This window comes from Crassostrea angulata, chromosome 7 (genome assembly GCF_025612915.1).
Source record: "Crassostrea angulata isolate pt1a10 chromosome 7, ASM2561291v2, whole genome shotgun sequence".
Lineage (NCBI taxonomy): Eukaryota > Metazoa > Mollusca > Bivalvia > Ostreida > Ostreidae > Magallana > Magallana angulata.
The window spans coordinates 5,510,500-5,524,964 of record NC_069117.1 but is presented as its reverse complement, the minus strand read 5'-3'; the positions used below and the strand labels follow the sequence as shown (position 1 = coordinate 5,524,964).

The following is a 14,465-nucleotide window of genomic DNA, read 5'->3' as shown; positions in this document are numbered from 1 at the left end:
TTTCAACGTCACATATTGTCCTGCCTGGCAAAACTTGTTGTTACTTATTACTCATTTTTCCGAGAAATAAATAACGTACAGATTCAGTATTGTTTGCCAGAAAGTGATTGAAAAAAAATATAGAAGTATGATGAACTTGCAGTGATCTGTTTTTGATTTATGTGTTCTGTCGACGCTATTTTAGGACAACCCTCGTAATATAAGACAAACTAATTAAAGTCAGTTTTTTAAATGTCATTGATTTCCTACAGAAAGTAAAAACAGCATTAGATTTAAACTTTAAATGACCTTCCAAGAAATTCACAAAATTTCATATATTTTTTCAAGTTTAGAAAAATTTAGAAAATTTAAAAAATCGTTTTAATAAAATTTCTTCAAAATGTTATTGTTTAGATGCTAGTTTTATTAAACATTTATTAGGAATACATATTTTGTTAACAAAAAACATAGTTTATCAAAATTGACCACTTAGTACTAGTATTTGCTTGATATTCTCAGAAGCATGTATACCCCAAATTGTTGGATAAAGTTTTCCCTTTTTTTTTGGGGGGGGGGGGGGGGGTTAAATGTACCAATGATACACAAATTAACAGTCACTAAAAATTATATATGCAATCAAACTGTATTATACATTTTAAGATTTTGATCCTAGCCAGCAAAACCGTATAAACGAGTACATAATACCCCCTACCCCTTTCCGTCATTGTTGATATGCCCAAAACTATAACCAAAACTATAATCAAGTCCTCTAAAAAAGGGTTGATATTACTTTATGAGAAAAACTAAACGTGTACTTACATATTAATTAATAAAAAATAGTAGATATTTATTACTTTCGAACCATGGTTGTCGCCAGTTTTTAAGTCACGTTTTGTTTTTTTTTATTTTTTAAAACTCATAAGTATTCTTACCAATAATGAAAATATTACTGGAGGCTATGGATCTGATCGCAGATCCAAATGCAGCGGCTTTGGTTCCAGCAGAATGTCCATGAGTCAGAAAGATGTAGTAGTTGGCGGCGTTTAAACGGTCACCATTCCCTGTGGTAAAGAAGTTCATCTGGGTATGTTTCAAGGCCTTATCCACGTAACGACCGACCCTGCTGTAGGCACTACTTCCCTGGTTAATGTTAGTGATTCCGGTAATGATTCCACTGGCTGTAGAGTACTGTTTCAACGGGAAAGCAGTGGTGGCCCCATCAGCAAACGTAACAACTCCTACTTTAACTCCCGTGTTTCCGATATACATATGAGAAACTAAACTTTTGATCAAAATTTTCATCTCATTAAATTCTGTGGCAGTAATTACATTTGTATCCTCCAGGATAAAAGCGATGTCTAATGGGCAGCCTGGAACGTAAGATGGTGTTTTAAAATTTATAATGAGTTTTGTGAATTATACAATTTCAATAACATGTAATATCAATGAACGTGTTTCGAAATGCCATAAAGGGTAGTTTTATACTTATCGGTGTTTACACTAGAGTAAAAAGACTTGATTTTGATATGTTTTTTCTTAATATTACTTTTCTTCCGTAAAATGCTATTTTGGTTTCGCAATTTAACGAAAAGCTTCAAAGTGCATCGCAATATATTCGAGAAATCAATAATCCATTCGAGCCCCCGTCTCGGAAACACTGCACGTTTCGATACTACTGACGCATGCGCCTAAAACTTTGTTATCCTTATTCCTCCGAAACTGTGAAGCTTGCGTGCACGATACCTTTATGGATGCTCTATTTCTAACAAGTGGCTGTGCATCTCTAAAAGAGTACTGGTTTCACACTTCATGTACAGAAGATTTTCTCTTTTAATTTATTTAGGTTTAGCGAAAAATCTAAAATCAAACATTAACATTCAACGGCTGAAAACAGACAACTCTAATTCCTGCAACTGAAATTTCCCCATACTGTTTGTCGGATGTAAATAAAAGTATATGTTTCATTTTATGTTTTGCTTTCTTTTAAATCCACGACTGGAATTATATCTGATGAACATACACACGATAAGACCCATAAATATTCATTTCCATTTTTTAAAAGAATTAAATATATATTTTTTTTCCCAAAGTCTTGGGTTTAGCGACCCAAAATATTTCTGCTGTCCATGTCACAGTGCTTTGCTACGTTGAAGACCTTAATGTTTTGTCTGCTCAGATTATATACTGAATAAAATAAAAGGAAACAATTTTGTGCCACTATTTTTCCTCTTTATTTCGCTCTTACTCATAAAAAGTAAGCGGTAATAACGTTACTCTTTTGTTGATTAAAATAGCATCATTCTAGTCCCTAACAAAAAAAACCCACAAAAGTCAACAAAATACCAAAAGAAATGATAACGAATATCCCATTGATTATATCTCATAACAAATGTCAGTGGCCTCTTTTTACATAATAATAAATAGAAAATTTACTATGGTTTGAATAATCCTTAAAACGAGGTTGAATTTTTTAAAATGACGAATAGAATAAAATATGACATTTCCCCTGGAAATCTGCGACGTTCAATTTTCTAAGAATACACTTTGCTTATTCATGCGTAATGAGCACAAATTTAAACGTTATAACGTGTTTTGAGTATATTTATTTTTGTAAGATTAAATGAAACTTTCAATCTTACATAACTAATTTGATATGTACTTTTGAAATCAATCTCCACTCCTTAATAAAATAGATTTTTCTCCACAAAGTTTCAGGCACTGTAAATTTTGTGGTGGAAGCTAACTAAATAACATGTTAATATAGCTGCATGTATGTTTCATATACCTAAGAGCGTAAATAATAGCTTTATAACTGCGATAAAAATATTTAATACAAATAGACATCAGTTTTAAAATATGATTATAAGCAATGATAGCTTTTTTTTGTCAAAGGACCGACGGCATCCAAAAATAAGAATTCAGTGCTTAAATGAACTTTGTTGGTCACGTGATCAAATCCGGCTCATAAAAGAAACCATACACTGTAGTTTATGAAATTGTTTCTCTCCCTCCAAACTATAATTATTGAGGAAAAACGCACTGATCAAGTTCTGTTAAATATAAAGCTTACAAATATGAATACACATGAATGAAGGCTAAACGCATATACGGTTATGTCGAACACGCTTACTGAAATGTATGCCTTATAACACGGGCGGTGCAGGCGAGACATCTTATGAAAGGTTAAGCAAGTTCACACGAGAAAACAAATTATATTTTTAATGGGTAAGGTCAACTTGACTTTAATAAACAAATTTTCAAGAAGAAAAATGTACCTAATTGCGCTCATGCATTTTGAAGCTTTTTAAGTGTTGTACAGAGAAAACGTTCCATATGAACTGAATAAAAAAAAGTGTACCTTTATCATAACTTATTATGTACATCTCCAATTAACTGTGTTATCTTATGGGAAAATGGAAGTATATACATGTAAGGGTGCATTCACAAGATTAAGTACATGCAAAATTTAACAGTATTCTACAAATTAGCGCGGCTGTATTTCACTTCATTTCTTTTAAAAAAAAGATTTAACTTACCTGGAGTTGTGATGTCTACACTCTCACATGATGTGATTTTTTGAAGGACAGTATCTTTTATATCAACCAGGTAATTATAATAATCCGTATGAGTGTATTTGGTGTAGTCTCCACATGTATCAACGGCCTTCTGGTAATTGGTCTGGTAACTGCTACCAATGTCTGAAAAAAATTGTAACCATATAAACATTAATAAGCTCTCTCTTTTAATCACACGCAGCAATTTAATAAAATATCATGAAATACTTACGAACGGCAAAGACGTAGTTGCTTCCACTACTTCTGATGTCCTTTGCGACAGATTCCGGATAACTTGCGAAAGGTCCCACAATAAACACGTAGTAGTTGCTGGCATCCGTACGGTCACCTCCAGCTGCCGTAAATACATCGTCCCGAGCTTGAATCAATCCTTTGTCCACCAAATGGCCGGACCCAGCCGTCTCCGAGATCGATTCAATGGCATTTCGAACAGAGGCCGAGGAGGTATAGGTGTTTAGTTTGAATACAGTTGACCCCACAGAATCAAATAAAACCATACCAACTCTAACTCCATTACTTGAAATAGTTATGCTGTCCGTAAACTCCGCTACAAACCTTTTGATATATCGCAAGTTGTATCTTTCTGCTATAAACACAATATCGAGCTTACAGCCTGAAAGATTAAGGAAACACTATATATAATAGTAAAACAATGGAAAGTAGAGCTTGTTTGCGTCTTAAACGAAAAATAGGAACTTTTTGGCATTTCTTTATCCCACGTTATCTTACAGTTTAAAAAAAATTACATCCTGTGTTTTTCTTAACCTGTCAACGCCTTCTTAAAATCATATACATGTAACTATGTAAGATCCTACAAGACCGTAAGGTGCCAAAAGAAAGATAACTAAAAAAAATTATTTATCAGAGTACCGTTCATTTTATATCCTATAGAATATTTTCAAAAATTAACACAAACAGAACTCTTTTCCCCAGCACACGACTAAGTATAATGTCTGGAGAAATTATGCTATTTTCCTTTGTGCAGAGCGAGATGAATTTTGTAAAACGATTGCAATAGCATGTTACCAAGAATACCACACTCTCTGTTTCAATCTATAAACCGAAAACAGCTTGGAAATCGGTTAAAAAAACTTTCCAAAACAATGTAGAGCTAAAGGGCTGTTTTAAGCTTTGAGCCATTTTGACCTCTAAACTTTGGAATTGTTTTTTCAGAACCTTTTAGTTGTGCGTATCAGAACCCTTATTAATATAACAATATGAATATCTAATTGAAAGCCAATTTGAAAGCATAACATGCTTATATTCAGTTTGACGTGAAAACTTCCATAGACGACTTTACATCGACTCATAAGACCAAAAATATTTAATATTTTCGGATGAAACATAAAATATATATTATATACTACTGTATTTACATACGTCATGCCTCTTTATAAAAGTCGATGCTAACGTGTATGTACATCATCGCATGAACTAAATAATTCAAATTTGTCGAAGTTTTAAAATCAAAGAATTAGAAAGCTTCAAATAATTTGTATTCTGGGAAGTGTAATTTAAAACCGGAGGTCCACAAATGGAAATACGGGAGAGATATACCATTGCTACAAGAATCATACATTTTTTTTCAAAAGTTTCTCTTCCATTTTCAAAGAAAAGGGGAACTTTGTCGAGAAGATAAGTATAATACTTATAAAACGGAAGGGAAAAAGGTCTCTTTGACCGAAAGTTGAAAGGTCCTAATGATATTCTAGTAAATAAAATAGTACTTCTTTTTATTTGAGTATTGGTGTTGGATGGTATTTCGAATAATATTTGCAGAGTGTCTTATCATTGTAGTAGTTCAATGTCTCTAATTTTATGACATATTTTACTAATATTAGTCAAAACAATGACTTACCAACCGTCACTGGTACAATCGTGACGGCAGGACAGACGGCAATTTTCTGGAGGAGAGTGTTGAATTGAGGATACAAATCTTCTGGAGAACTAATTTGAAAATATCTGCTATTGTCACCGGCGATATTTTTCAATTCAGTAATTAATGAGGCAGCTGGAGAAATACCTAATATAATGTAAACATGTAATATTATTTAATGATAAGAAATAAAACGACATCAGTTAGGAAGAACAGATCTCATCGGGGATGAGTCAAGCGTTGCCAAATGACAGTAAACCCTGGGATAAAATGACAGTAGCGCTAGCCTGATAAAAGCGATTGTCACCTTGGTCGGGGAGACCAATAGGACAATTTTACACCAGATCTTTTTATGAAGATATTGTCTTGACTGAATTTATTTGTAGAAATGCATGTAAAGAGGAACTGAGTACAAATTAAATTTTACCAATAGTAAAGAATTGATTTCTTGGGTTCAGTTTGAATTTATTGGCATATGTTGCTCCTGACTGTGTTGTTTTCGCTATCAAAACATAGTGTCTGAAAGCTGTGAATCTGTTTCCTTTGGACATAGTGAAGAAGTCGTAAAATCCAACTCGTAGAGCTTCAGCCAGGTTTCTGGAAGTTGAGGCGCTTGCTATTGATAAAGAAGAAATAGAGCTTTTAAGTGTCGAAGCGGAGTAGTAGTCATTGAGTTCGATCTCGAGGTCCACAATGTTGTCATATGTTACGACTCCAGCTAAAATAGCACTCGTTGAAATTTTCAGACTTCCTGCCAAATCGCCTATAACTGTCATTAAAGATGAATAAATCGACGATGTGTAATACGAAGCTTCAATGATGAACACTATGTCGATGTTACATGTTGAAACTGAAATGAGGTAAATAAATAAAATTACAAATATTAGTAGGTGTGACAAGGGATAAACCAAAACATGGGAATACATCAAACTAGAGGGAAAATATAAAGAAAAGAAAGTAACAAACCAGCGCAAACAAGTGGATATCCAGACATGGTATCACCATAGCCGCATGTACGTTGTGTGTTTCCTGCGACCTGCTTGTATCCAGAATTACATGCGTAGGTACTTACTCCGTTGCAAGAGGGATTGTTAGTGGAAATGCTGACATAGGAATTAGTCAAGTGTGTGCATGCCACATCTGCTCAGAAAAAGCAAAGAAATGCAACGTAAAACAAATCAATATTAAAATACTCATGTATATTTTAAAGATAGTCATCGAATACGTAAGATTTGGGGACCACTTATGAATAGGCACCATCAGACAGGTTATATGTTTTGCGGTGGGAGCTCAGCATATACAAACGGGGTACTTGTTACATAATAATGAATTAAAGCGTGATTAATCAAATGAATGCATCAACATCAATCAAAATGAAATATTTTACGTTCCAGTATACATGTATAAACATTAATTTAATGTTTTACGATGTGTTTGTCTGGAGGAAGGTACCAGTAACAACGATCACTATCAGATTCATTAAAAACGTGCACAGTCTATCCATCTATCGTTTTATTTCATGACGCTTAAGTTCGCGGGTCTAGATATTGTGACTTTATGTTAGGAGAGCAGACATCAAATACTATTTCCATTACTTAAAGAAACAATGCTCCAAACAATTTGCCAAAAATAGCTTTAACAACTAGTTTCAAATCAATTCTTTTTTTTTAATCAGCAGAATGTTTTATTCATCTTTTAGATGCATGACCATCTTAAAATACATTTAACCTGTTCTAGCGAGAACATGCCATTGGTAGCGATTTGCATTTCACAAGGAATTGTGGGTAATACTCTGACGACAACGTTTTCAGTATGTCAAATGGAGCAGTAGTCCGAAGTTTGTTGTCGCCTAGGCGTTGTCTTTAGAACAAGCAGTGCTTCCCGGCGCTTCGCGCTGGCGAGTTCTGGTCGCACAAAAAACACTTTGATTTCGGTGCAATTAATTGCACACAATAGAGGCTCTACCGTCGTGTAGTATTCCTTCCGTCGCCTCAGATTCTGTGCAATTATTGATCTTTTATGTGCATTTTCTGTATTTAAATAATGCATGCACCTGTTTATTTGATGTAAGAATTTTTCTGGTTTGAACAAAGTGTGTAAAAATGTGACCGCCACCGAGAAACGCTGCAATGTAAGATGAATGTTCATACAGTGAGACCTCAACAGCAAGATATTATAAACTGTTAAAAGAGGTCTGCATATCATTAAGAATTCAAGGGATAGCGGAGATAAATGAAGAATATGGCAGATAATACCTTTCACAAGTAATGATCAGCTTTAAGATATGAGTGTATACATACCATTAGGAAACCTCCATTCTCCTGTTGATCCCCATCCCGTTTTTATCCAAATAAAGTTGACAGTGTATGGTGTTGAATGATAGCAGCTCATGAAAGTGTTACTTCCGGGTGAGCTCCCAGTGCCTACACGGACGTAATTTCCGGTCCACGTAAACCAAAATTCGTCAAAATAAATTCCAGACAGGCGGGAACCAGAATTATAAACACAGGCAGTTCCGCCAATGGCAAATCTAATTGCAGACTGCGTGTCGGTCCAGCCACCTATGATGATTTCATAATGGGTACCGCTGGTTGCATTGTCTACACTACCTAATGCAATATGGGCGTCATTGCTTGCTCTCACTCTAAAGGCGACGGACGTCCTTCCAGTGGCGACGAAACAGTCGGTGGTCAGACTGTAGTACACCTGGTCATTGGGTGTAGTTCTGCTGATGTCCGACGATGCTAAAAACGACAGTTTTACGTTCTGAGTGGCAGAACTATAGATCTAAACGGCTACACATGGGAGGATAATCCATAAAAGAAAAGTTTAACCACTATGTGAAAAAAAAAATTATTGTAATCCTATTATTTATTTTTGTTATTTGTTCACTTAAATATCAATACAGGAATCAAACCGGGAAGGGTAAATCATTTGAGTAGAACTCGAATTACGAAGTTTAAACCCGACAATTTCTTATTATCATTTTTGTTTTAATATTTTCAATCAATTAAATGTTCTAATGTATTAAATTTTGAAGAAAAAAAACATAAGACTACTAAGACAACCTTATATATTTAAACTGATGTGGACAGTTTATGGTAAAATGCTTTCTGTCTTAAATATTGGAAGATAAAAACAGTAATCGACCGGATAAAGCCGATTATTATGACTCACGTTCTATCACACAACGTCGCGTCAATATATGTTTATTTATTTAGCTCCTAATTTGATAAAAAGATTTCTTTTTCAAATCACATGTTATATCGAATAAACTTTAAATTGATAAGCCACACTTTGGCAACAATACAATATAAAATGTTTAAAGTAAAACCTATTATTCTAACGCGTTAGGAATATACACTATAATGAATATTGCTTTCAACAAATTTGAGACGTATACATGTATGTCCAAAAGCTTTTAACGTTAGGTACTAGTATACAGATCAATAAACCAACTTGACTTATTATTATTATTATACCGGTCAAACAAACTTTCGGGGTTTTTTAACAGTTCATTCTAGCGAGAAATAAATATTATAAAATTCTACCAAAGTATGAAGGTGTGAAATAAGATAACTTACAGGCACATCCGAGTCTTTTACACGCGATATTTTGCGCAGGGGCAGATCCACACCCTCCATTTGGTTTAACACAGGCCCTGTACCGGTAAAGGGTTTGGGTGGTACAATCTCCTGGACAAGACCATGATCCCCAATTTCCCCAAATAGCTAAATTGATAAATTCATATTTCAAAAATCAACAATTCCATAAATGTATATATTTAATTTGTTCTTACATATGGTAATCACTCCTTTTGTTGGTCCTCAGAATTTTTCCCCGATTTTAAACCTGAATCACTTGATTGGGCTTAAAACGTAGAATTATTTAGGAAATGTAACACTTTTGGCTTTAGATTAGAACTTCATATTCAAGTAATTTCTTTTTAAAATTTAATTGAAATTTTGATAGTTGGTCTTTATTTGATAAATATACAGATGTACAGTTCTTATCTCAATGTTAAAAATCAAAAATGACATGATCATGAAAAAAAAAAAACTTTGATTCCTTCGGTGTACAATAAACATCAACTAACGCGAAACAATTAGTACTCACAGTAACACCCGTCGGCCCAGTACAAATATGTAGTAACTCCAGGACAAGGGTCGCCTCCTAGCCAACTGCTGGTTGCATACAGAGTACATGCGGTGTTATAATTACATTTGGAATTCACAAGATTTGTAACTGTCCAGGAGTCGTTGCTACAATACCATCTCGCAGATGTGATCCGCAGATAGTACCCGGATGAACAATATCTGTAGTAGTTTGATCCTTCAGTGATTGTGTAACAGGCTAAGAGAAACAAAATAAAAACATGTGAATGTGAAAAAGGTCCTTTATTACATAACAAATCAAATTATTTTTTATGTCACTGAGTCACTCGGGTAACCTTTTGTCGCCATATTTTAGGAAATTGACTTAAAATTTCCTGTGCATTGTACGCTTGTAGAAATGAGATGAATGCATGTTGTGTGCATTATAAATGAAACTTGATATGGTTAAGTATGCCTAATTATATTGTGTCTGCACAATATAAGGGTCAAATATGTAAAGAATTATTGCCATCAAATGATTGGGTTTATTGTCCATTTTAATAGTACACGTATCAATAAAATTGTACTTTTAATAGCTAAACACAGAATTACTAACAAAAAAAAATGGAAGTTAAAATAATAACACAGCAATTTGTTTAAAGGGTACCTGCAGTGCCGGTCAATTTTTGATATAATGATGATCTATGTGTAAAAACATCATCCTGAAAATTTTACAGCGATCGCATAAGTAGTTTTCGAGATATTTGGGGAAAACCCGATTTCACACCTGAACGAGTTTTGAATCAAGCCGATTTGGCGCGAGATGAACTGAGACGTCAAGTGGTCAACGCGACTGTAAGAGAAACAGGAATATCGTATGAAAACAGATCGTTTTCTTGCATTGTTTTATCGATATATGAACATTTTTATCTGTTGTTTATTTCCTTATCAACCCTGGATGACTGAATATACTGTTGTTTGAGTTTAAACCCGTATTTTATCGAACAAAAATGCCGAATTCGGAAAATTGTTTGCTTCATGAATTTAGTCAAATGTGTAACACATTTTGCATATAAATGCACAGCATACGTAGCAAAATGGCAATTAATCAACCTTTTGTTTTAAGAAACATATTTTGTTAATATTGCCATTCTTTCGAATGATTTTTCAGTGACATTATTAACTGATTAGTAATATTGATAATACCGTGATATTTCGTAAAAGGTAACGTTGGGTCTATTCCTCGTTTACACTGTTTAAGGCATAAAATTACAAATGATTTCGCCCGATTATTCAATAATATTGATATAGGACCAATAAAAATCAATAAAGTATGCATTCTTTCTTGCATTCTTTGAAAAACAAACACGGGATAATAAACGGATAAAGCCGAAAGTCCAAGATGGCTGCATGATTAAGTCTGTCTCGTATTCTTTTAAAAATACGATAATGGAATTTCATTTTACATTTATTTACATCCTTTGTCAAAATGTTCAAGTTTATTCAGATTTCATAACAATTTAAGTAATGTGGAGTTAACGCGTTAAATTGCTGACCATAGCGCTCGAAAGAAAGTTGCACTTAATTAAATAAGAAATTAAGACCAACGTACATGTAATTACTTCCGAAATAATTACTTGATCACATAAACAAGGTTAAAATTGCTGAATTGTAAATTTGGTCATTATTTAAGTGATTAGATAAGTAACAATAAAGGCATTTACTTCGAACATTTGTTTTACTACTTGATAGTCTCGTGTATGATTCTTTAATCACTGATTGAAGGACTATACACATGTATTAGCGGTTTGTTCCCGTTTTGCACACATTTGAAAATTAGGTATCGAAAAAATGTGTGCGAAACGGGAATTTGACCAGGTGAGATAATTGCTTAATTGCTATAGTCTGTATCACAATTCCTGCGAGGGTAATTGAAAATAAGATAAGTAAAACATATCTACTCGCAATTTATATTTACATTTATTTTATCTTACAATATAACTTGCACTTTTACATAATAATCACCATCCATATTCATAAATTAAGAGGTCAAGATCCGACTGTTCAATACCACAAGTTACTTGATACCATACTCGACCAAACTTGATTTCAAACATCAATTTGGTCGTGAACATTTTCATAATTTTTTTTAAATAAGAAAGATTATTGCAAAAATGTTGAATATGTAGCGCCTTTGCTGCCTATAAAAAGAACATGTACACGCTAAAAGTTTGAAGAGAAGATATCATATGTTAATACATGTATTTAATTATTGCTTTTGCTGACATAAATGGAGGAAATGTGTCAAGTGCAAACGCTGCTTATTATTTTTCATTTATGTTGTGGCTTGAATAATCGAAGAAATAGACAAACTGTATGATGATAAATCGGCACTTTTATATGCTTCAAAAACTGTAAAGATTTTTTCACAAAACCTATCAAACGTAGACCTAATTCATGCATTTTCAACCTTTTTCAGTTTGAGTCGCATCAATATTAAATTAAATATATTTGTCAGATTTTTTTATGTATTTAACCTCTGATTTGAAAAACTAGAAAGTGACCCGCCATATACTAAAGCGTTGATGTCATAAGAACTAACGTCAAGGTCGCTACTTCAAAGATTGAAATATTTTGTGATAAAGATCTGTTTTCTTTCATAATATTCTTTCTGTTGATACCAAACAATTAATTATAAACATGCGTTTTACATAATTTGCAACTCGATTGTAAAAAGAGACACGGAGTACCCCATATAATTGTCCATATAGTTTTCCCCTTCATCATATAACTATCCATTGAATCAAAAATTTGAAAGTCAAATCATTATTTTTTTTAATCAGTGTGCGGAAATTGAAGACTTTTTTAAATATATCATTATTTTTATTTATTCAAACGAAAAAAATGGTGATAGTTATTAGACCTTAAACACAACAAAATGTCTATATTCTTCTTGTTTTATCGTTAAGGCGCTAATAAAACACAGGTAAAATCTTTGACCGAAAGCAGACTATAATTGCTATCACAACACAATTCACACCTATTGTTCTATACCCAATTATCAAATGTGTGCAAAACGGGAACACACCGTATTAGCTTACGAATGCTTGATTTCACACAGTCTAATTTAATTTTCTTTTCATTGTTTAAGAATTGAGTAGCTAATTATACACAAATCAATTTACCAGTCCAGAGGTGTGAAACCCTCTCTTTGTTCACCAGACTCGTGAACCATGTGTATACATACCCCAGATACACGTGTGTCGGAGCAGTGGCTTCGTTAGTTTACCTGTTTACCTGTGTCATTGTCTCAGATCACTCATGTGTGAAAGGATATTATGTAATCAAAAAATGAATAATGAACATAAAACTGCCCATGCAAGCGTTTTAAGATATCGTAATCATCGGTAAAAGGGCGACGAGAATAGCAAATTTTAAAATCCTTTGAAAATAAATCTGACTGTTATAAAATAATAACGAATACAAATTTCTAAATCTACAATACTTTAAATAACTAGATACCGCAAAACATCAGACCGATATTAATCATTTTGGCTGAAAAATCGAATCTAATTTGTATAGCTTTGTAAGGAAATTTCCCTAATTCTGTTTTCTCTTGATTAGATTTCCCAATGCAGGTAAAAATAGCCACTTTGAAGCGGCGTAACTCCGTTATTTTTGCATCGATTTCGATGCGGTTTTTTGCATTAAATTTTGGCAAATAAACTCTTTAACATATGTTTCACATCGGTTTGGCTGCAGGTACCCTTTAAGTTTTTAGAACACACTGGTTGCTGTGAAATATTTAATCAAAATGAGCAATGAAATATGTAAGGGTCAAAACTGTAACGTAACTTTTGTTTATACTCTTAAGGATGTAAATATAACCTAAATATATCCACGACAACCCAAGCTTCGTCAGGAGGTTGGATCCTGCTACTAAAAGTCTGAAAGATCTTTTTAAAGTTTTCTTTGTGATTGGCTTCGGCCGATCACAGTTGTGTCCAGATGAGGCATTCGGCAAATTTAACTATTTGCGCACGGATTGCGCCTTGCACTAGTTTATTTACTATGCAATGACAACCTTATTTAAATCTTTATTAGACGTAGATTACTGAAAACGGTAATCTTATCAATTTACCCTGAAAATAAAACATTTATAGAGTTACATACATAAAAATTCAAAACACGGGTTTTTTTTTCATATGCGTAAGAATATTAGTAGGAAGTGTAATTCGCATACTAAAAGTAAAGCTCATTCATGCCTTGCCATTTCAGAAATAAATAAAACGGTGCTATATATAGTTTACTGCATGTAGCGTATATTATGTAAACACAGCTGACCAATAATATTTCATGCCGAACATTGCTTTAAAGGGAATTCTTGTTTCACATATGCGTAGGAATATTAGTCGGAGGTATAATTCGCCTACTAAAAGTAAAGCTCATTCATGCCTTGCCATTTCGGAAATCAATAAAACGGTGCTATATATAGTTCACTGCATGTTGCGTATATTATATAAACAGAGCTGACCAATGATATTTCATGCCGATCATTCCTTTTAAAGGAATACTTGTTAAATCTACGCACACAAATATACCAAACATACGAGTAGAAAATTTTGGACGAGAGGTGACCCCAAAAAAGAGAGGAACGAACCTCTTTAAAGCTACTTGGTCCGATTTAAGATCAAATTTTATGTACACTTTTAAATAATGGTTTGCTTTGTATGTGTAGGCCTATTATAATACGCATTGCGTTACTTTTCGTGGTCAATTAAGCCATATTTCTAAGGTAAAATGATAAACATAAAGAGGTAACGCGTTATTTCGTCCCTAAGTCGATTTCGGATATGATTCCATTATGTTTTGACGTTCGCTATAAATATATTAATTTTTTCTTAGAAAATCAAGAATAAAACCGTGCGCATTTTTTTCTCT

General features: G+C 33.4%; 1 protein-coding gene across 2 annotated transcripts in view; it reads right to left on the bottom strand.

The window, feature by feature from the left end:
• The window catches only part of LOC128191974 (uncharacterized), a 50,456-nt gene that overhangs the window by 31,023 nt on the left and 4,968 nt on the right, over nucleotides 1-14,465 (bottom strand). For both annotated transcript variants that reach the window (XM_052864372.1, XM_052864373.1), the window contains exons 2-10: nucleotides 9,547-9,783; nucleotides 9,015-9,161; nucleotides 7,731-8,174; nucleotides 6,397-6,570; nucleotides 5,858-6,280; nucleotides 5,413-5,577; nucleotides 3,766-4,167; nucleotides 3,516-3,677; nucleotides 912-1,349 (exon numbers count right to left, since the gene is read on the bottom strand). In XM_052864372.1, coding sequence (XP_052720332.1) covers nucleotides 912-1,349; nucleotides 3,516-3,677; nucleotides 3,766-4,167; nucleotides 5,413-5,577; nucleotides 5,858-6,280; nucleotides 6,397-6,570; nucleotides 7,731-8,174; nucleotides 9,015-9,161; nucleotides 9,547-9,783 — 2,592 coding nt within the window. The remainder of the gene's footprint in view (nucleotides 1-911; nucleotides 1,350-3,515; nucleotides 3,678-3,765; nucleotides 4,168-5,412; nucleotides 5,578-5,857; nucleotides 6,281-6,396; nucleotides 6,571-7,730; nucleotides 8,175-9,014; nucleotides 9,162-9,546; nucleotides 9,784-14,465) is intronic.